Raw genomic sequence first — 24,116 nt, 5'->3', positions numbered from 1 at the left:
TTTTATTTTGAAACATAAATATAAACTAAAAATTGCCTTCTATCAAATGATATAGCAGTTTTTATTCTATTTTGTATTTTGTAATAATTAATGTTTTTTACAACATAAACTTTTTGGTTAATTTGTTTAGAAAAAATTGTGCAAATTTTATTTTCGTTCTTCATGAACTATGGGTTTTTATTTCTTTTATTTGCTAAGCAAGTCATTTTTATTAATATTAATACAGTGCAATAGTTTCCAAGAAGTATGAAGATGACGTTTTAGAAGGATCAGGCCAGTATTGATGGTTTTCCTTTATTTATTTAAAAAATAATTTCTCTATTATAATTCTGGTACCAACGATAATCGAACATCTGTATATTAATAATCAAATGCGGTTTTTTTTTTTTTTTAAGTTAGATGGTTGAATGTCGAGATTTTAGAAGAACAATGAGACGATGCGTACTCCGACACGTCGCGCGAACATAATTAATATAATTTTCATTATTTTGACTTGCAAAAATTCGAGATTATTATTAAAATATACATATATTATAATGTGTACCAAGTTTCAAATCAATCATCCGCATAGTTAAAAAAATTCATAAAATTAGCTTCTTTTTAGCTCGAAATGATAGTGCGTCCTTAATATTTCTTCGCAAATATATTTTTACATTGCGTCCAATATTATAAAATTTATTCAAGTAATTCTATGTCCAATTTTTTCTTTCCAACATTTTTAGGATTTTTGTATAATTAAAAAAAAAACTTGTTAAAACTGCTGTTTTGTTTCCAATGCATGCTGTGTTTTCAATCTTCTTTACGGTCATTCTGTAGATTGTTCATTATTTCGAACTATTTACACAGAACACATAATATGTTCGATCTTTTGTCTAAGTCCTAATTACGGTGTTATTTAAGATCAAGTGTTTGGAAGATAGGAGAAGGATTATCATTAAATTGTAGAATTTTCTCGAACATTACGCAGTACATTCCGATACAAATACCTGCTTTGTAGCACTTATCCGTTTAAGTTTGCGTCCTTTTCGTATTTATTTTTGCACAAATTTTCTTTGATCTTCCGTGTTAAGTATCTTCTCATCATGATTCAACACAAATACGTCACAATGCCATTACATTTTTTATCGTACAAAATTAGTATTCAATAACGCGTGAATTATTTATATCTGAATAGATTTTGTATTGCGTATCCGTTTTTTTTTTCTTTTCGTTCACATTATCCTCGCACACGCCACGTGACGAAAAAATTAAATAATTTAATAAAATTCAATGATAGAAAAAAACTCGGCGTTTCGATTCTTTTTGGCCAAAATAAGAGCGCGTTTTATATCAACCGGAAAAAAGGCGTTGCTTTCAAGATAAGCTCAAATACTGCTCGCGTATAGGAAATGAGTGTGTAAAACTCTCGCATAGGCGTTTACTCTTAACACTGGCATAATTGTCGGGGATCGTCTATGCCGGCTGTTTTACACGGAATAAAAAAACAATTGGATTTTTTTTTTATATCAATCGACGAATTATCGTCAGTTAGCGATCGAGCAACGACACCATAATATTCTCCTAGGAGAAATACCTTGCTTCGATTTCGGGAAGGACGATTATCGTCGAACTTAATGTGACCTACACGTCACGATGGTAGTCACCCTCACAGACTATAGCCACCCCGTTCCACTACCCGTATCGATCGTTTTGCTAGTGAGCGATGATTCATGACGAATTAGAAGGCGGAACACTTTAGTCGGAATACTACAAATGCTAGTGATCGAGAACGAACGTCTCTTCTACGAGTATTGTCTAGCGACTAACAAAAATGATATCGTCGGTGTTTAGAGTATCTACCAAGTCTTACCCCTCCGCCGCTGTAGAACATGCGCTCTGCGATGAAATATACATTTCCGACGCATGCGTAAAGCCGATACGGACGACGATGAGAATTGAAAGACGGGTGACAAAAACTTGATATTGTCACTGCTTTTTTCCTCGATTCCGCGAGATAGATTTTTACGGAGACGCGCGATGATATAGAGTAAATACCACAATGATTTATGATCAGCGGATTACGGATGCATGATTCGTTGAGAAGTACACACGTTCAACCCGTCACAAAGCGGCTTTTATTATCAGTTAAAATTATATACGCAACATTGCTAAATCTTTCTCTCGTCTACATGCTCGGTATCATATATTGCAGCTATATCTTGGAAAACTACACAGATGCAGGATCGTTATTTGTTATTTCACAATTAAGTATACATGATAGCGCGAAATGTGCCAGTTGGCAACATCATGCGGGCGTAATGTTCAACTTCTTCGCCTCTTCCAAGAGCTTTTCTACCATGGCCTGCCACTCGTCGGGACGATTCTCGGTGTACCATTCGACTATCTTTCCATAATTCTTCATTTGTGTTTCCGTACATTTTTGGCATTTTGTTACGAACGCTTCAGCGATATTTTCTACAAAATAAAAAACCACAAATTTTTTTATTCTCTATATTTTAAAAATCGAAATAATAACTTCTTACTAACATACATATTTTTTTACTAGATGTTATAGAGCAGAAGGTGCAGATAATATTGCAGATTATACGCAAATGTAAATATATTCCAGTGAGAAATGATAATGGAATCAATGTCGATTCGACATTGATTCAATGTCGAAATCATCAATGTAATATTGTTTTGACATCGATTCGATAAATTACTTCTCACTGGAATATAACTCTTCCGTGTATATAATAATAAGATTAATAATAAAAATCTATAACATATGTAAACTATAGATTAGCAATAAAATTATAATTATCTTATCAAATGAGTATTTTGATGTGAAAATTTTGGGCAAAAAAGCCATATTAAATTTGTTAAAGTATCAGCGTATCAAAGTAAGTATGCTTAAGAAGCTGTATTCTTGTGCTATTATAGTAGAATCTTATGTTAATTGTTTAACTTTGTATAATTCAAAATGTATACAATCGAATAAATAATAAAAAAAACATTTAAATGTATATATATTTGTGGAATAACACATCCAAGTTAAAAAAGAATAAGAAATTATATGTAATTCAATGTTAAAAAGTATCTTAAAAAAGTTTTAAAATAATCAAAAATAAAAATACTTTAACAAATATCGGCTGTGGTACTGTATAACAAAGAGCTACTAAATAATTACTTCCATAAGTAATCACAAAAATTTCATCTAGTAACAAAAATTACAAGTGCTTACAAAAACCATGAAACATTATGTTCCCTTTAACATTATATATATTTCAATTATTTTTTATTTAGCAGATTGATAAAAAATATATTTATAAATTCCAATAAACTACAAATATAAGTGACATATAACATAGATGTAAAAATACTATATTTATGTATACGTTATATTTATGTTTGCTGAAATATTTTCATACATGAATATAATTTCTCAAAATTTTTATATATTATTCGTAAATAAATTACTTCAAACTCTTTTTCCCATAAAACTTAATAGAGGAGATTTAATAGAAGTAATATTATAGCTTTCAATTTACAATTTAACAATAACTTTGTTTATAATCAATATTTTAAATTAAAAATTCAGTGTTCACATTGTTATTTAAAAAAAGTATACGGTTAAAAGTTTGAAAAAATTTAGAAACATTTATTTAATTAACCAAATATCTAGCATGGAGATGCCATCTTAAAAAGGTTCTAAATTTAATATAAAAATTTAAATAAATCTTGAGAATAAATTTATGATTAATATATAGACGTTCCTGAATTTTCAAATTTGTTGACTTTATAATTTTTTGAAATAATTTTTTAAATAAAATAGCATTAATTATTATGAGAAGAAAAGATTTAAATGATTGAATTGTAAACAAAATATAACAATTTTGAAAAACTAATATACACATAAGAAGAAATGTTTTTGGCCGTTGGTTTTCTTATAAAAAGGGCCATTAAAAAAATAAAATTTTACAAGTATTATTTTTGTGTAAGAGTCAAAAATATATTTATTATTTTAAAATATAACATCATATTTAAAAAAGTGTAACAACGTAACAAAATTAATATTACAGATATTCAAATCAATTACTGTAAACAATTCTTTTCAAAAACTTGTTTTATCCTTTCTCTATCAATATTGATCAAAATTATAAAGAAAACATTTTTAAATAACAAATTATTGTTTTTATTATTTTAATTTTTCTAATTATGCATTATTTTAAAATTAGCAATGTTAAAAGCTTCTGTGTTAAAAAACATAAATAAACGTAAATAAAAAGTTATATAATTCAATTTTTTTTTTAAGTTGGAGAACGTATTTAAACTTTAATATTTCTGCTGTATTTTTTATAATTATAAACACTATGTATTTATTTTTTATTTTATAGGAAAAATAGTTTGTTTTTTATATCTTTTACAACTTAAGAGTTTAATATGTTTCATATTATAATTATTAATGTACTTTTATTACTAAATAAAAGTCATATCTATTATTTACGAAATTCACATTTATATGATAATAAAATATATCAGATAAATTGTATAAAATAGTCATACGTCTGAAATATTTCTGATCATCTGTCACGCACGGGCCCCTGTCCATGAAGCAATTATAATATTGATTTCGAAGCTCATCGTTCGGCAAAATTTCGTCAGGATTGATGTGATCGAACATGTCCGAGTATGTTTCTTGAGCAACGATAGTCGCCAGGACAGCCAGAATGGCCAGCAGGTAAAAATTCAATCTGTCCATAATTTTATCGGCGTTGTCAGGAATTCGTACCACTTGAAACTGAATATTTTATTTAGTCGGACACATCTTTTATAGTTTGCACTTATCCTTGGCCGACCGTTCCTTACATAAATACTAAGCAAATAGTCGTTACATGTCGTTACGATTGTAACAATGTGTCTCAATCAGATAGGACGGATAGAAGAAAATTCTAGCCCAGGAGGAATTAATTAATGAGTTTGTGACGAGAGAGACTACGGAGTCTTCGATTACATCTTTCGTATCACATCGTCATTAAAGCGGTTCGCGAATTCAATGTTGATTTAGCTGTCTTTCGGAAACCAAGAATCTTCAACGAGCTGCAATTAAAATTGCTTGTTTCGAACCACACAAATACTATAATACATTCTGTCCTTATGCATGCCATTCGTAATCGTACCTTTCGCTCCTCTATTGAATACGCGGAATCGGTATTCGAGAACGCCAAGTATATCTCCTACATAATTAACGTCCGAGTTATGAGCGGTTTCCTTTAACAACATGACGTGACATAATTAGTAGAAAAGATTACTAATTATTCTGAGATACATTCAATTTAAAATATAATTTATGATATAGCAAATTAAAATAAAATAATGTGCCCAAGCAACACAGTGACATTCAGAATAACATTTAATAAATATTTAACAATCAATTTTAAACATTAAAGTTGAAAAAATAAACATTTAAAAATAATTCGAAATAAAGTAAGGCCAATAAGACGAGCAAAAATTTGATTGTTAATATAAATAGCTAAAATAAATGCTAAAGTAAAATGTCAAATAATTAAACTAATTGATTCCATACCATAAAACTGTAAAGGGTATGAGAGCAAATGGTGTTTGTGGAGTAAGATATGAGTAAATAAATTATTTAAATAATTAAAAATTTTATAAATTATACCAAATCAAAGGGATAAAAGTATTATATATCGGGATGTTCTGTAAATTCTTTGTGGAGCGTTTAGGAAATGTGACGAAGTGTCAATCAATGAAGTGTGTACAATACAGCATTTTGGGATGCTTTGTAAATTCTTTGTACAGTATTTAGGAAGCATAGACAAAGTGTCAATCCATGAAATGTACACGAATCAATGGCCTAGTTTACACCAAGCACTTAATACGCATACTATCTCGTAATTTTCTATTAAATTATCTTACTTTCGACGATGCGTGTACATCCCAAGCAGAACAACAAGTCAAAATGACATCAAAGTGAATCGTAATTAATTGAAAAGTGACTTTTAATGATCATTTTGCAGTCACTTTGACATCATTTTGACATCGTGATGACTCCCTGTTCTGCTTGGATATATGATACATATATTTAATTATCTCGATTTATATTGTACCAGCTTAGTATACTATTCTTTAAATTCATTACCGAAATTAAAATAATTTAATAGAAAATTACTAGTTAATACGTGTATCAAGTGCTCGGTATAGGCCATTTCGGAATACTCTGTAAATACACTATGGAGCGTTTTTAAGAAGCATAGACAAAGTGTCAATGAAGTGTTTACGAAACGTTGCGAAATGCTCTATAAATTCTTTGTGAAGTGTTTGGGAAGCGTAAACGAAGAGTCAATGAATAAGTTTTTATAAAGCATTTTGGAATATTCTATAAATTCTTGGTGAAGGGTTTGCAAAGCGTAGACAAATTGTGTCGCTCAACGAAGTGCTTGTGAAGCATTGCGGAATGATCTATAAACTCTTTATGGAACGTTTAGCAAGCGTACCCAGTTAGAAATAGTTCTTCGAAACGATGTTGTTTTGACATCGTTAAGATTTACTCGAAACTTACGTCAAAATTACAACATTTTTAAGTAACCAAAAGTTACGTATGTAAAGAATATAATGGAAATTTCATACATTTTTTAATATTTTTGGAATATATATGTAATAAATAATCTTATATTCTGAGAAATTTTGTTCAAAGATCGAATCGATATCGATTCGACGATGCGATAATGTAAAAAGAAAATTAACTATAATTGCATTTCTTACTTTTGTATCGTTTATTTTTATCATTTATTACATGAAAACAAGTATGATTTCCGCATGTAATGATTTGTAGAATTGACATTATTCGACATTGATTTAAACAATAATTATTGATTATCTGAAAATTTTTGTCAGAAAACTTTTATACAGAGTGGAATACTTCAGAAATATTGAGAAATAATTTATTCTCAGAATTTTTCATATATTATATATGTGTATTTCCAAATATTCTAATTGTAAGGTTTACATTAAAAAATCTGAGAACTGTTTTAAAAAATATGTTATACAGAAAATCAAAAAAATTCCAAGAAAAGTTTTCTTTAGGCATTCATTCTTTATTTGTTAAAAAAATAATTTTTAATAATTATTTTGAGAAGTAAAAATTTTTTATTTTTAAACAAAAATAAAACAATTCTTAAACAAATAAATTTAATCGAAGATGTTATTATCTTAAATGAACAAACAATCTTGATTTTTAAATTATTTTACCTAGTCAGAAATAATTCTTTAAAAAGAGAAAAAATAAGTTATTTTCTTGTTTTTGACGGGATGTTCTCGAAAAACATCAAAATAACTCCTTGAAACGATGTCGTTTTGATGTCGAATGAAAGTTGAAAATTACTTGAAATTGGAGTAAAAAATCCATCGAAATTAATAAAAATTTTGAAAATTTTTGACTTGCATTTTCGATGGACGGGATTCCATAGCGCACGGTGCGATAGCCCACCAACCAATCATCTTGACTTATCTAACCCAACCAACGGAAAAACTCTAGGCATCGGCCGCTGTGAATGGTGATGAGCTATCGGTCCCGTGCACTATTGGGATCTTCCCTGGGATTCTATTCTTGAAAACATGCGAATAATTTTCGTATACGAAAGTAGCAGAGTAGCCAATGGAATTATTCAATAATATTTTCCCATTGGTCATTTTGCCATTTTTGTATACTCAAATTAATCGCATTTGATCAAAGGTAAAAAGTGAAATTTCTAAGTTCTGGTCTACAATAGATGTAGTAAACCTTAAGTCTTAAGAAATTGACCAATCATAGTTGAATATGAGGAGAATAATCGATCATGGTTGGTCAATTTCTTACGGCTTAAGGGTTACAACATTAATTGTAGACGGAACTAATCATTATAGACTTTCTACAATAAGCTATTAGTCGGTATCACAAGTCATAAGCCATAAGAATTGATCAATCATAGGCTTTCTACAATAAGCTATTAGTCGGTACCATAAGTCATAAGCCATAAAAATTTTCCAGTCACAGTCAAATGTGAAGAGAATATTCGACTGTGACTGATTAATTTTTATTGCTTATGATACTAACTAGAGTCTGTTCTACAATAGCAGTAAACACAAGACGTAACTCAAGCAGAACAGGGAGTCATCACGAAGTCAAAATGATCATTAAAAATCACTTTTCAATTAATTACGATTTACTTTGATGTCATTTTGACATAATTGTGAATCACTTTAATGTTATTTTGACTTGTTGTTTTGCTTGGGAAGGTTGTAACGTAAGAAATGAAAATTTTTCATTCCCTTACGAGATTTTAAAACCCGCCTTCCAACCTTACAGTCCTGTGTTTACTGCTATTGTAGAACAGGCTTAACAGCTTATTGTAGAAAGCCTATCACAGTCGAATATTCGCTTCACATTTGACTGTGATTGGTCAATTTTTATAGCTTATGATTTATGATATCGACTAATAGCTTATTGTAGAAAGCCTATTAGAAATTTCACTTTTCACCTTTTCACCCTAGGGAAAAAGTTACATGATCGACCCCCAGTTCTGGAAATTACGTAGCGCGAAGGTTGGTGTGCCTGCGCGACCGCTACTTGAAAGCAGTCAACGATCGCGCTGCATTGTGGCGATCGAATGGCCGCTTCGTCTGATATCTGTCTGTTCTGTTCTTCTGCGATTAGTTTTACTTTATTCGGCGATCCCTACGAGCGGTGCTTCCTCTTGAACGATCTGGTAAGCCGAACTGCAGCTCTCCGATTGGACGGCGTCGCTCGAGATAACCTATGGTCTGCTGTATTCGCCGCGTAAATTTATTACACCTTGCACGCCCGGTGAGATTTGTTTTTCATCCAAATAACCAACTTGCGACTTCGCGGATTATCATCGAAATTTACGAGAATAATCAGCCAGCCACATGTATAGGGTGTATTAAGCGAAACGTCCAGCTGTTTCGACAGTCGTAACACACAGTAGTTGATTGAGGTATCCATTAACATGTGAGGTGGTAACGTTTTCGCTTGTATCTCTTAAATTGGGTATACACTTAGTGAACGAGTAACAAAAGCGAATATTCGGATATTCATGTTTGTGTTTACAAACTGTTATTACTTTTTCTGATTGTATCGAATTCCAGTATTCAATCAGATTCGGTGTTCGTTACGTATAACAGTAGAATTTGTGCAACGAATAATGAGAATGAATATTTGCATTCACTGTTCCTTTATGAGTGTATGTCCGGCTTTATTTGTCACTACTTTTAATACAATTAACGGAAAGATAATTAACAATAAATATCTTTGATATCTGTAATGAAACTGATATCTGTAAAGTAAGAGCTTTTACAATAGTTTAAACAGTTGTAAAGTGCAGTTATTTCAATGCAAATTAACTTTAATCTCGATTTAATTGTCTTTTTATCTTTAATTTTAAGAAAATTCTTAAAAAAGAACATTGAAATTAGTTTACATTGATTAAAAAATGAACATACAACTGTACTCTACAATACTTTATGACCACTTATGACTACGCTATTGTAAAATAGTCTTGAGATTTTATGATCTATTAAGTGTACAATTTAATTCTTGGCCTTTAAAAAAATATTTACAAAAAAAAACAAATAATCTTTTACTCTTTGAAATAATCTTTATTTCTTTCTATACACTTGTACTATTTTTGGCATAACTGACAAAATCTTCAAAAGAAGGATTCTAAGTTGATAAACTCGTTGATGCTTTTGCCAACTTCTTCAAGAGACTTGGAGTGAGAATCAACTAGGTGATGTTGCAAGGAAAAATTTAAAGGTGCAAAATCTAGAAAATACGCTATGTAAGGAAGACTTTTGTAGCCCAAGTCAGAGATGACTTTCAAGATTATTTTTACTGTGTGTGGCCACATATTATCATGAAACAAAACTCAACAACCTACCTTTTGAATCCTACCAAGCTTATGTATGTTTCGAAATCACTTGTTGCCTTACTGCAAATGTATTTGCAATCTCTGATTGAATTTGACAAAAAAATTTTTTCTAAAAGTTCCAATTCTTTGTCTTCAACTTTGTTCTGTTATCCATGGCGTTCTTTATCTTAGAGATTGAAATTATCCTGAAACTTTTGAAACTACTTTTTATATACTATTAGGTACAGCATTTTCACCTGAAGTCAAGCAAATTATTTCTTTATTTGAAATGCAAAGAGAGGACAGTACCTCAGATACTGCTTGTCAAACACTTGCTTTTTGAGGTTATATCAGAAGCATCGTCAACTATTATATCTTGTTTTAAAACTAAAGGATGACGCTTTAAAACAATTATACAGCAGCAAAAAAATTTAAATTTGAATAAATGTTATAGTCGATTAAATGTAGGGGTCGAGAATTAAGTTCTACACTTAATAGAATGGAAAATTCTTGGTACGTGACAGCAAAATTGTAATTACAATCAAATATACTTACATGATACAATTTTCCAATTTTATTTGAACTTTAACTTTTTTCATTGTTGCATTAAAATTTTTTTTATTATGCACGATTTTATTTTATTAAAAAATATATTTATCTATTCACAAGGAAGATGACATGAAGTTAAAAATATGAAATGTTCAAAAGAGAGTGAGAGAGCGGAAAGAAAATTACATATTTAAAAATTAATTACAGCAATATTAAACATAAGTAACTGAGAAACACAAATTGCTTGTTTTTAGTTTTTTAAGGTTGGTATTTATAATAGAATCTTATTTCAAAATTGTCTTGAATAATATCTTAAGATGTTAAGCTCTATGGTTGATGTATAGCTCTATGGTTGATTGATGACATTTTAAGACAGTACTTGAAATGTGTTTAAATATAACAATCAGTTATAAGTATCAGTTTAAAAGTAATACAGATATTAATTTTGTCTGATGTTATATTCTGATTACTCTCAATTTTTTTATTTTTTTATTCAACTTCATCACTTTTGTTAAATAAAGGTTGATATATTTAGAATACAATCCACACAAAACAAAATTCTTGATGACAAAAAAAATTTTGATTTACCTTTCTTGCATATATAGTTCCATATATATATGTATATATGTATGTATGTATGTGTGTGTGTATGGGACTATATATGCAAGAAAGGTAAATCGAGATTTTTTTTGTTGTCACCACAATTTTGTTTTATGTGGATTGTATTCTAAATATATCAGCCTTTATATATATAGAGCACTAACATTACAAAAAAATTTGATTTTAAAGGGTTAATCTTTAAAGTAATTAAATCTATTTGCTGGCGTAAACATATTGAAATTATAATATACTTTGATATAAAAATGTCAATGTTTATTTTCTGTTTTATAAGCTTCTTATTATAATTAAGAATCAATTATAGTTAAAAATAGTTAAAATAATGTATAAGATATAATGGTTTAAAATGTATAAAATCAACTTTTACTTATGTTTAAAATGTATGCTTGGATACCACTTTAATTATCTCATTTAGTTTTGTTATTCCCTTTTTTCCGCATTGACGTACTTGAACCTTATTATCAATGTCTTTGATAGAGATATTAAACGAAAACAATATTAAGCAATTTGTTACATAATCATAAAGACTTTTCGAGTGTGTAACGAATAAGGAATGAACCAAGAAAATTAATTTATTAAATTAATTAAAATTATTATCAGTAAAATAAAACATCTAACTATATTGCATCATTGTATAGAAAATATAAATAAAATAGAACATTATTATATATTAAATGAAAAGATTGCATTTCTTTGAAGTAAAATTGAATAGCGTATAATTTATTGCATCTTCTTGTATTATGCGTGCGCGCGTGCATGTGTAATAAAATATTAAATTATCAAAGTGTATTACAATTTATCAAGATAATTACCTGTAAAAACTAGAAAAATGTAGTATTTTCAAGAAATTTCTGTTTTACTTTTAAAAATCATAAATTTTTATTTTTCTGACAAAATTATCTTTTTTTTATATTTTCTTGATAATACAGATATTACTGTCGATATAATTGTCGATAATTAATAATAAATATACATGTCCACGTACATTATAACTAATAATTTAATAACTTCTTAGTGCTTAATTTTGTAATAAACATTATTTAATTTAATCATGAATTTTGAAATTATTTATATGCATCTATAATTCATAATAATACCATATTCCTTATTGTTCTAAATTCGAATTTTGTACTTCCACTGAATTAGATCCATCTATTGCAAATAAATCATTATTTAAAGTTCACATTTCTTTCTATGGTATTTTCTCAAATGTAATATTCAAATTCAAATATTTTTTCTCTTTGTGATTAGAACATTAAAAAAGCGCATACAATAAATATATTTCAAATCTGCATTTAAAAAATTCTCTAATCTTGTCTGAATAAAATTTCTGAAAAGTCCGAGAATTCTTAGAAAGTTGTACATTGAATTAAACACCCTGGTTATCAAATAAAGTTCAATAAAACAATAAAAAGGTTATAAAAGTCAATAAACATAATATATGATTGTTTTCTTAATACTTATCATAAATGTATATGTGTATCTATATATATATATATATATATATATATATATATATATATATATATATATATTCTTATTAAAAATTAATATTATCCATAATTACAAAAAAGATAAATTCATACTTTTTTTTTATAGCTTTTTTGTTATTTTGTTAAATTTTATTTTATATTTGATCATTATAATTAAATTTATAATTCTTTTATCATTTATAGTTGTTTTCTTATATTCAATGCTATTATTTTTTTAAATCATTGCAGGTTTAGTAACATAACAATAATATTAACATTAACAAACGTAACATTGAAATGGAAAAAAGTGCCGATGGATTGCTATTTCGCACTGAGAGAAATAATGGTGCTGATGAAATAGCCATGGATATTGTCGACGAAAGAGTAGCTATTTTAGATGCAGGCGCACAATATGGAAAAGTAATAGACCGGAAGATTCGCGAATTAAATGTTCATAGTGAAATTCTGGCACTCGATACACCTGCATTTACTCTTCAGGAGAAAGGATACAAGTAAAGCACACATGTTTAATATCATTAATTGTCATAATTGTATTTATACATTATATACATACAAATTATTAATGCGAGTATCTTTTCAGAGCTATTATAATTTCTGGCGGTCCTAGTTCAGTGTATGCGGAAGATGCACCTAGGTATGATGCCGACATCTTCCGAATAGGAATTCCTGTATTAGGTATTTGTTATGGGATGCAGATGATGAATAAGGAATTTGGTGGTAGTGTAACCAGAAGGGAAACTCGAGAGGATGGCCAGTTTCCCGTTGAAGTTGATACCAAGTGCCTGTTATTTAAGTATGTATAAGTTTCAGTCATGTTCAAAAGTATTAAATAATTAAGGGATTATTTCTAGCCAAAAAGCTTAAAAAAAAACTCTTTTAAAGTTTATACATATTTTCATATAAGTTTTTTTCATTTAAAAGATTAATATTTGACAAAGACTTTGTAACTTTTTATGCAAAAATATTGATTAATATTAAAATTAAAGCCGATGTCTGGGAAGCCATTTTTTTAAAAGTGTTTTATCAATGGTGACCAATGTTGTTCGGAACCAGGTTATTTGAAACTAAAAATTTAAAAAGTTAATATATGAATTAATCTAATCTGTAATAGATCGATTTTCCGAAAAACTGAGTAGGGACAAAATGGTAGCTGTTCAAAGCTGAAATTTTGATTTTTGTACAAAAAAGATATTTTTTTATCCATAAAAAGTATAAAAGTACACGTTGAAAAAATTCTTTAATTAAAAATTAGATTTAAGATGTAAAATTTCAAATCGGTGCAGCGGTTTCTGAGATATCTTGATCATCAATTTTGAAAACATAGTTTTGAAAAAAACGCGTTTAAAATTTCAAATTTACACCATTATACGAAATTTATTTTTCAATTTATATAGTTATCTATTCTAAGCTTATATAAGGTATCTTCTGCCGAAATTGTTGCCTCTAAAACATCAGTTTAATGTTACTGACGAGATATTCTTTCTCGAGTGCTCTCTTGCGCGCGATAGTCATTTTTTATGCGCTCTGCGTCGAAATTTTTTGGGTACCCGAACTTTACAAACTTTCGGGTCTCGATCAGATCCCGAAAAAAATTCCCGACCTGAACTCGAAATCTCGGGTACCCGCACACTCCTACTTACAGGCAAATAAAAAGAAATGATAGTCTTCAGCACAGCTGTCGCGGAGCACTTGAAGAGACTCAAAGTTTTTGATATACTCAAGTCGTATATCTCCGTGAAAATAAAGTAAATTAGCTTAAAAATTACAGGGAATGTTTTTAACATTAGGGGAGACCGGGGCAAGTTGAAAAATGGAAATAACTTTTTATGGGTACATATTAAAAATTTACTTTAAATACTGTAAACGCGTCCTAATGTAACGATGCTGCTAACAAAGTTTTGTTGGTAACGGCATTATATTGAAGTTGTAATAATGAAAAATGTGTTTTGCGACAGTCGAAGTAATTTCTGATAATCAGCATTTTTTTGCAATTTAAGATAAATACAATTCTTTTTGAAAACTTGGAATGTATCGTGTTCAGTTGAATTCATTTCGTGTTTACTTTTTGCTGTGTGATGTTTATTTTTTGTTAATCACGCAATAATGCGCACAGTTGATGTCTGGGCTATTTAAAACACCAAACGTCGAATCGTCGTTTGGACGATTTTTTTCTTTTATATTTACGTTCTATGTACCAAATACACAATTTAATACTCAATAGATGTAATTACACGAAATACGAATAGTTCCTAACTTGTTCCAAAAACGTTATTGTGCATTTATATTCTTTTATTGTATATAACATTTTTTCATAATATTATCTATTCTTTTTTGAATAAAACAAAGTTTTAATAATAGCTTTTTTACATTTTATTTTTTATTTTAAAACATAAATTTCAGAATATTTTCGAACTAGCTTCGAATTACTCCAGGCTTGGGGCTATTCGAAATATTTGGCATTGGTCGACATTTTTATATGTACTTCAAAGCAAATACATTTCCGTGTTCTATCTATAATGGCATTGTGAAGGGGAAAGTTCAACCTTTGAAACCGTCCAACTTTTTTTTATGAATATAGGACTCAGGAGACGCAAAAGAAAAAAGAAGTCTTCCGAATTACCCCGGTCTCCCCTATAGACTTCTAGAAAATGTGATTTTGAAAAAAATCGATTGTTTCAAAATTTTTGACTAGGCATAACTCTTTAAATTAAATAATAGTTTGTTTTTAAACTATAAAAAGTCATGTGTAAAACATTTTCCACATCCGAAAGATGTAATAAGTGATATATTGTTTATTAGGGGCTTGGATAAGGAGCAAATGGTACTATTAAGCCATGGAGATAGCATAGACAGGGTGGCCGACTGCTTTCGTACTACTGCCAGATCGTCAAGCTTTATAGCAGGTATAGCAAGCGATAAGATGAATTTATACGGCGTGCAGTTTCATCCAGAAGTGGATTTAACGCCTAACGGAAAATTGATGCTACATAACTTTTTATTCGGTATCGCTGGCCTTACGGGTAATTACACACTCCGTGATCGGGAGGCACAGTGTATTCAATACATTAGAAAGACTGTAGGCAACAAAAAGGTTTTGGTACGTAATTAAAAAGATTCAAAATATAAACCCTACTTTTAAAATAATACAGGTGATCTAGATCAATCGGAAGAGTCGGCACGTATATATTTTTCATGAAAAAGTGAATCGAAAATGTTAATAACAAAATGTTGTGGTATTAATAATTTTCAAATGGAGACGGTTTGAAACTGTCCAACTATAGTGTTTCACTCGCGCTGTTAAGCGCGGCGCAATCAAGCGGCTGGCTGGGTCCTTTGACGGATACCATTAAACGGCACAATATCGAATAAGTATTGCAAAAGTTCTGTGAAATCTCTGTTAACATCTACTGCTGTATTCTGAAATTTAATTCAGTTTAATTGACAAGAAGTAATATCAATTGCAAATTCGATAAAACATTTATATAAGTAAAAAGTGTTTTTAAAATACATTTTATGTATAAACAATTAAATTAGTAAATAAAATGAATATTAATTAAATTATCTGATTAAATAATATTAAAAGTATTAGTCTACAAACATTTCCAAAACAAAAAGTTTTATCACGAACAATATTAGAAAAAATTTACATTTGAAATTTGCGTTTAATATAAATAAATATTTCATAAGGAAATATTTCATAAGGAATAATATTTCATGAGGAAATAAATTAAATGAAATTACACATTACAATATGAAAGAAAAGAAGAAAAATACAGTAAAAAAAATCGAAATAAGCAAAAATCGTAATAAGCTATAATGTTACTACAAATTATATTACAAATTTTAAAATACATTTATACAATCTTTGCAATACTTGTTCGGCATCGTGCCATTTAGTGGTATCCGTCAAAGTGCTCGACTGGCCGCTTGGTTGCGCCGCATTTGACGGCACGAATGGAATACCCTGTGGTTTCAAACGCTCACTATTTGAAAACTATTGATATCACAACATTTGGCTATTAACATTTTCAACCCATTTTTTATGAGAAATATTTATGTGCTGGTTCTTCTGGTTGATCTGGATCACCCTGTATATTAAAATATGCAATTGAAAGGTTTCTTATAGAAACCAAACAAATCCAAAAAGTTAAATTTCCAGGAAATCAAAAACTTCTCATCTTTAAACCTTAAATATATAAAAAATAACAAACGTTTTTTGCTCATATGACTCTCTTATAGAAATTTGTATTAAACAGACACGCATTAACGAACGAGTACAGGTTTTATCCATACTGTAATTTATCTAGCACGACATACCCATATAAGATGTTCAGTCTACTCGATATCTATATATTCAATTTCTCACACTTGACAAAGCATAAAGACTACTTTTTTAACTATTTGACAATTATTTTAACAACATGGATTTAGAGTGTTCTCGCACGGCAACAACGAACCAGCTATATACAATTTTATACTAATAGACAACACTTAATGGATAGAAATTGAATCACATCAACATTATAAATATGCGCTCCAAGTCGTACGGAATTATATAATTATGATTCATGTTGATTACACAGTAAGTAGAGGAGGTTCAAGTAAATGTTTTAATTTGTAATTTAATAATTATTGACTGCTGATGAAGGTCAAATGAGACCGAAACGTTCCATCGACAGTGTTATTAATATTAAAATAAATTACATTGTATAAATAATAACCAATTCTGCTCGTTCCGTACTTTTATTATTAATTACTTTATTTATTATATAATTGTGATAATTTTTCTCTGGACCATAATAAATATAGGAATAGAGTTTTAGGCTTTAGTTATAATTTTGAGGACTCATTAAAAAATAAATTAAACTACATTTAAGCCTTTTTTCTGGAGTGATTTTTAAATTATGAAAAATTAATCTTTATTCAATCAAATAAAATAATTAAAGAGTTTGATATTTTACATTTTTGAGGAAAAAGATTAATTAAATTCTGCAAAACTAGCATCTTCTCCAATGCGTATATAGGTAAAATGCCACCTCCTATAAGAGAAGATGCCACAAAGACTTAAACAGTAATAACAGAATAAAAACTTGCATTTTACTTATCTATAGACAATCAAGTTTAACAATAAATTTGAAATTTGGACCGATAAAAAATAAATATGAGACGGTTTATATCAATCACAGAGGATTTTAGTGATGAATAATTAAAGGATTAGTGAGAGAATTTGCGCGGTACTCGATACGCAAGTATTTTCTTGTTCAAATTACCAGCTTCATTTCAAATTCAAAATGAATCTTGAACGTTTGGGCCCATTCTCAACATAACAAGTAGAACAAATGTGGATCTTTTAAATACCTATAGCGAAGAGCAGTTATCGTATCTGATATCCAATATATTCGATATACAATTGCATTGATACATGGTTTGATACTTAAGTGGCAACAAACAAAAACTAAAAATTTAGGTACCACAACTGATCTTCGTTATAGGGACTATAGCTACATATATATATATATATATATATATATATATATATATGCGTGGGCGCACATGGTGCCACATTTCTATAACATAAAAACGAGGGGAAATTCACAGCCGGCATTGGTGTACAAAATTTCGGCAGTGGACTGCCGAAAAAAGTAAGCAGTGACCTATAATATTGACGGCATTGTCGTCAGTGGTTGGGGAGTGGTGAGCTCACTTCAGAGTCGGTTTTTCGATCATGGGGTTGAGCACAAAAATTTTTGAATACTTCGGGAAAGCTTTAGAATTCTTGTGCAGGCATTGGCGTATGATAATGGGCACGCGGTAGTGTTCATAATTGCATGGCATTGCCTTAATTTTAATATAGGATTGACGGCATTGTAGGCATTGACTAACAATAAGCATTGTCGGCAGTGTACAAAAATGTCGGCAGTGTTTTACAGCAATGCCAAAAATCGGCATTGGTGTACAAAATTTTGGGTTGTGAATTCCCCCTCGCATAAAAATCAAATACTTTTATTAATAATAAGTTAAAAACTACAAATATCATATAAATATATTGATAAAATAAAATATTATAAGAAATGTAAAACTTATTTCCAAATTTAGCATCTTTGAACAAAAAAGCTTGTTCACCAAGTACCACGTAAACACGTTAGCTTTTTGATTATTTAGTTTTGACAATTTTGAAAGTTGAATATTATTTAGTGAATAATAATTTTTACATTTTCCGGCTTTGCAAACTGTGCGTTGCATATTCGTCGGACTTGAAACACAGTTATTGCGCAATGCCGCAACATGTAATATTATTAAATTGACGAGCAATGTAATAGTTTCGATATTTAGGAGCATCTATAGAAGCCACCCCCTCCCCCCGAAAAACTAAATTTTATTGTAAAAAAAAACAGCCAAGATTCAGACTTGGATTTCCGTGCGTACGTCTTATCAATTTGACTACTGAAGCATGTAGTGTTATTTTCTCGCAATAACTATATGTAGATTAGATAAACGTAGTTTTTAGGCAATGTAATATCAACAATAAGTTTAAAATTTGGACTAATAGAAATGTTGAAATATAAATATAAGAAACGTCTTAGTATTGAATAATAATCTTTGTAATAAAATTTTTACAGTTTTTTAGGAAAGTGAATTCTATAGATGCTTCTGAGCATCAAGAACTATTAAATTGTTTATCAATTAATAATATTACGTACTTTCCGGCGTCATGCAATAACTGTTTCAAGAGAAATATGTAATGTGCAATTAGCATTTTCACAAAATATAATCTATTTCATAAAATATAATTTGTACCAATTATTTGACTGCTATGAAATTGTTCAAAACTGTGTATAACTTGAAAGTAAGTATTAAACTAGAATACTAGAACATAGCTTCCTAACAATCGAGCGAATCCTTTATGGAATCAGGATAGCTAACTTTCGATTGATGAAGAAACTACAATCAAAACGGTTTTTTTCCTCAATTAGCATCTTTTTCGCGAATTACTACTTGTTTATATTTCCTGTTTTCTGTTTAATTTGTCAGAATAAAATTGTTCATGATGTAATGCTACTGATAGAGAATGATTTGAGCATTATAACTCAGATTTTGAAAAAAAAAACATTTGGTTTTTGTAGGAAACCTTTCAATTATAGTGCAATATTTTATATATGTAACAAAAAAAATATTTTATTAAATTTATGTGTAAATTGTTATAGTTATTAGTGAGCGGTGGCGTGGACTCTACAGTGTGTGCAGCTCTATTACAAAAAGCTTTAAGTAAGGAGCAGGTTATAGCTCTACACATTAATAACGGCTTTATGCGTAAAGGAGAAACACAATTTGTGGAACAAAGTTTAGCTCAATTGTGTGTCACATTAAGAATAGTGAATGCCGGTCGCTATTTCATGCAGGGAACGACGACTGTTCCATTGGACAATGTCGCGCCTGTGATGAATGCCAATGTCACGAATAATAAAGGAATATGTGGTACAGCGAGTAGTCCCAGAACCAGATTAACCAAAATGTTATGTGAGACTACTAATCCAGAGGAAAAGCGGAAAATTATAGGAGATGTTTTCGTAAGAGTCGCAAACGAGGCGATGGCAGAAATGGGATTGAAGCCGGACGACATTTTCCTCGGGCAAGGCACTCTCAGGCCTGATCTAATAGAAAGTGCAAGCGCCTTAGTCAGTGGTAAATCTCTATTTTTTTAAATTCTTAATTAGGATGTTTACTACCGAGAAAATCTGGAATTTTCAAAGAATTTCTTTTTTATCATTGAAAATTTATAGATTTTTAAGGGATTTTATTGATGAAATTTATAGAAATTTACATTTAAATTTAAGCCCTTCTTTTTCTCTTGTATAATTTCTCTAATTTTATGCATTGTTATATTTAGGGCCTCTTTCACCAATCTCGGTTAAAGCTAACCGAGAGGTTAGTGGAATTGGAATTGACCAATTGCATTTGTTATTTTACACAGGCAATGCGATTGGTCAATTTCAATGGACTAACCGATCGGTTAGATTGGTGAAAGAGACCCTTAGAGCATACATATATTGAGTCATATGAGGTGAAGGCAACGCATGGATTATGCGTTGCCTTCACAAAAGTGTGTTCAAGATGTGTTAACGTCTGTTTAAGCTGCATTAGAAAATTTTTTACTTGGAATTTTGAATATAATTTTCGAAAAAGAAACCGGAAATTTTCAGAAAATTTTTTTACTTTGAGTAAACACCCTGAATAAATTTCTATCAGAATGCGTATTTTTTTATTTGTTTAGGTAAAGCGGATGCCATAAAGACGCACCATAACGACAGCGAACTTGTACGAGCATTGCGATCGCAAGGCTATGTAGTTGAACCATTGAAAGATTTCCATAAGGATGAGGTAAGACAGTTGGGTTGTGATCTCGGTTTGCCAGCGGCACTTGTTGCGCGTCACCCATTCCCAGGCCCTGGACTCGCAGTACGAATCCTTTGCGCAGATGAGCCTTACATAGAGAAGGATTTCTCCGAAACACAGGTATTACAAATATAACAAAAAAATACTGAAATTCCAGTTGTTTCTTTAATAGATTATTGACATGAATTATGAAAAATCTAAAATATACAAAGTTAGATAGTTACTAACTAGATCAAAAAATTAAAAGTTAAATAATAAAGTTAAAAAGTTATTAACTTTTAACTTTGTTCATTTTATGAGTTAATTTTTAACTTTAACTAGTTATTTTTAAAACACGAAAACATTAATTTATTAACCTTTTTCCGAAATTAAAAATTTAATTACGTAAAAGAAAAATTGTAAAGAAAAAAATACGTTTCTATACAAAAACAATATTTATTTCATATAAACTTAATTTATGAATAAAATATTTTGATGATTTATATTGTAATTATTTAGTCTAATTTTTTAAAATTATATTTCAATAAATAATACTTTTTGAAATTAATTTTTAATTTAATTTAATTTTAACACAACTTTTAATTTAGTTTTTTTTTGTTGATGTAGTTTCTAGCGTAATTAAATTAATTTTATAAACCATTAACCTTAATTTAAAAAATTATTTAACTTTAACTAAAAAAATAATTCAGTTCTTATATCTATAATTGTTTTTGCCAGGTCATAGTAAAAATAATGGCCGAGTACGAGCAAATGCTTCAAAAAAAACATGCGTTGTTAAATCGCGTGGAAGGCGCGACGAGCGAAACCGAGCGACAACAGCTCCGAAGGGTTTCGAGTCATCGTCATATCGCGGCAACCCTCTTGCCTATTCGTAGCGTAGGAGTTCAGGTAAAAATCATATAACACAAGAATTGGTATTGAAATATATTCGATTTCCAATTTGTCAGATGTTAATTTATTGTTATATATTGTCTGTTTTTACAGGGTGATCGAAGAACTTACAGCTACGTAGTAGGTTTATCATGCGAGGAGACTGTATCTGAAGGTGTAGAGTGGGAAGATATGTTATTCCTTGCGAAACTAATTCCACGCGTGTGTCACAATGTAAACCGTGTGTGTTATATTTTTGGGCCGCAGCTTCATCATCCTATCCAGGATATTACGCCTACGTATCTCACCTCGAATGTGATAGCGACTCTACGACAGGCGGACCATTTAGCTAATCAAGTGTTAGCTTCTAACGGCTGTATGGGAGCCATTAGCCAGATGCCCATTGTTCTAATACCGATACATTTTGATCGCGACACGGCATGTCGCACGTTATCATGTCAACGTTCTGTTGTGCTTAGACCATTCTGTACTAATGATTTCATGACTGGCATGCCCGCCATACCTGGCAAAGATTTGCCGATACATGTAAGTTATGTTTTTCATTTCTATTGGATATCATTAAATTGACGGTAAATATTTTAATAACAAATTCTTTATAACATGTTAAAACGAAAATTATAATATCGAGGCTGTTAGTTTTCAAATGAGAAGTGTTTAAAAATTACAGGTGCGTATGTACATGTGTGTGTGTGTGTGTGTGTGTGTGCGTGCGTGCGTGCGTGCGTGCGTGTGTGCGTGCGTGCGTGCGTGCGTGCGTGCGTGCGTGCGTGCGTGCGTGCGTGCGTGCGTGCGTGCGTGCGTGCGTGCGTGCGTGCGTGCAATTTCACGCGTTCAGAGATAATAAAATCGCTAATAATAATGTTTTCATTAGAAATGTCTTTGGAAATTATTAGACAAATACAAATATACAATAAAAAGGCTCTTTCATTAAGACTCTTGAATAATCGGTTGAAAACTCCACGTTGACAGTGGTAATGTAGTATTGCGGAAAAAATTAAAACTAATAAGCATGAAACATGACATTTTAACGATAAAATTTTGTTTTACTTGTCGTTTCATTATTATGTGTTTTATTGTGAAAATGTAACTTGTCTCGTGTAAATGAGTATAAAAATGGGCCGCAAAAATTATCTTATATTTTTGAACGAGAAAGCTATAAAAATATCACCTCGACCACAAAGTTAAACCCCAACTCTTTAGGCGGATGTCTTAGCCAATTCGACCACCGAGGCACTTGGTAATATTTATTGCAATAATCGATGATAAATAACAATTTTGCTAATTATTTATGAAAAACGTTTTTAATTAAAATAATGTTTCTTTAAAAGATTTTGACGAATCATTTCTCCATTTAGTTACTGTCAAAAAAATGAAATACTGGACAATAGATGAAGTTTGTCTCTTGCTTCAAATTTTATTAGAAGTAAAATATTCAATAAATGTTTTATTAAAATAATTATGAAATTAAGACTCCTGAGTACTTGCCGCGGCCATATTGAAGTCGTAACGTCAAAGCGAGAAATTGCGTGAAATGACACGTAATTTTGTTCGACGTGCTATTTGTAAATAAAACCAATTTGGATAAAACAGACTCATCAGATGGCTTTAAAACATTTCTAAATATCGATCAAGATTGTTCTTTTTTCGCCTAGCAGTCAGTAAATAGTCGTAAAAAGCACGTAAAGTGACGCCTATTTAGACAGAAAAACACATGGATAACTATTGAAAGGAGTGAAAAATGTACTTTTATGTATAAAATTCAAAGAAACTTGATTCGCAGTCTATTTTTACGCATTTAGTAAATACGAGACAAGTCATATTTTCACAATAAAACACATAATAAATGACATGCACGATAACATCTCATCGTCAATCTGTCACGTTTCACATCTATTAGTTCTCATTTTGTCCGCGACAGAATGTCGCTATTGTCAACGCGGAGTTCTCGGCTGAGAAGTCATGAGCCTTAAATCAATATAGAAAAATTTTTTATGAATTTTTTAGATATTTTTTTAATAAAATTTTTCATGAATTTTTTAGATGTTTTTTTAATTTAAGGAAAAGCATTGAAAGTAACAAACCTACGTGTGCACTGAAAAAGTACTGAAAAAAACATGTGCATTGGACAGTTTAATTCTTTCCATTTGAACTCTATTATAATTTCGATATTTTCATATGAGCATTTTCGTCTTAGAAAATGTATGTTATAAAGAATTTATCATTAAAATATTTATCATTAGTTTAGGAACACTGTGTACACGCG

General features: G+C 29.9%; 4 protein-coding genes across 10 annotated transcripts in view; 1 reads left to right on the top strand and 3 right to left on the bottom strand.

Annotated features, from left to right (window-relative positions):
* Positions 1-1,844, bottom strand: part of LOC105196183 (lactosylceramide 4-alpha-galactosyltransferase) — a 33,062-nt gene extending 31,218 nt beyond the window's left edge. Inside the window, exon 1 of one of the 2 annotated variants that reach the window (XM_039453425.1) lies at positions 1,574-1,844. The gene's annotated coding sequence lies outside the window, so the exon portion shown is untranslated. The remainder of the gene's footprint in view (positions 1-1,573) is intronic. The other variant, XM_011161973.3, reaches the window with a different exon arrangement.
* Positions 1-24,116, bottom strand: part of LOC120356747 (TBC1 domain family member whacked-like) — a 512,462-nt gene that overhangs the window by 141,161 nt on the left and 347,185 nt on the right. The gene's annotated exons all lie outside the window — the stretch shown is intronic.
* Positions 2,095-4,811, bottom strand: LOC105196182 (ejaculatory bulb-specific protein 3). Its single transcript, XM_011161971.3, has 2 exons — positions 4,546-4,811; positions 2,095-2,454 (listed from the first exon to the last, which is right to left on the bottom strand). Exons 1-2 carry the CDS (start codon positions 4,739-4,741, stop codon positions 2,285-2,287), a joined length of 366 nt encoding a protein of 121 aa, XP_011160273.1. The 5' UTR covers positions 4,742-4,811; the 3' UTR covers positions 2,095-2,284.
* LOC105196185 (GMP synthase [glutamine-hydrolyzing]) overlaps positions 8,597-24,116 on the top strand; it is a 17,090-nt gene continuing 1,570 nt past the window's right edge. Inside the window, exons 1-8 of one of the 4 annotated variants that reach the window (XM_011161976.3) lie at positions 8,597-8,747; positions 12,797-13,059; positions 13,149-13,361; positions 15,368-15,665; positions 19,774-20,251; positions 20,841-21,082; positions 21,680-21,850; positions 21,947-22,378. In XM_011161976.3, coding sequence (XP_011160278.2) covers positions 12,845-13,059; positions 13,149-13,361; positions 15,368-15,665; positions 19,774-20,251; positions 20,841-21,082; positions 21,680-21,850; positions 21,947-22,378 — 2,049 coding nt within the window. In that variant the 5' untranslated portion in view covers positions 8,597-8,747; positions 12,797-12,844. Of the gene's footprint in view, positions 8,997-10,700; positions 10,721-12,796; positions 13,060-13,148; positions 13,362-15,367; positions 15,666-19,773; positions 20,252-20,840; positions 21,083-21,679; positions 21,851-21,946; positions 22,379-24,116 lie in introns of those variants that run through there. The other 3 variants (XM_011161975.3, XM_039453418.1, XM_039453419.1) reach the window with 3 other exon arrangements.

The sequence above is a fragment of the Solenopsis invicta genome, chromosome 9, assembly GCF_016802725.1.
Source record: "Solenopsis invicta isolate M01_SB chromosome 9, UNIL_Sinv_3.0, whole genome shotgun sequence".
In the NCBI taxonomy this organism is placed as follows: Eukaryota; Metazoa; Arthropoda; class Insecta; order Hymenoptera; family Formicidae; genus Solenopsis; species Solenopsis invicta.
Note: the sequence above shows the minus strand (reverse complement) of the source record. Positions and strands in the feature narration are given on the sequence as shown.

Excerpts from the sequence above, each read along its gene's own strand:
- LOC105196182 (XM_011161971.3), bottom strand. The coding sequence starts at position 4,741 with ATGGACAGATTGAATTTTTACCTGCTGGCCATTCTGGCTGTCCTGGCG. Across the intron at positions 2,455-4,545 it reads TGATCAGAAATATTTCAGAC|AAAATATCGCTGAAGCGTTC; the intron begins GTATGACTATTT and ends TTTATTTTGTAG.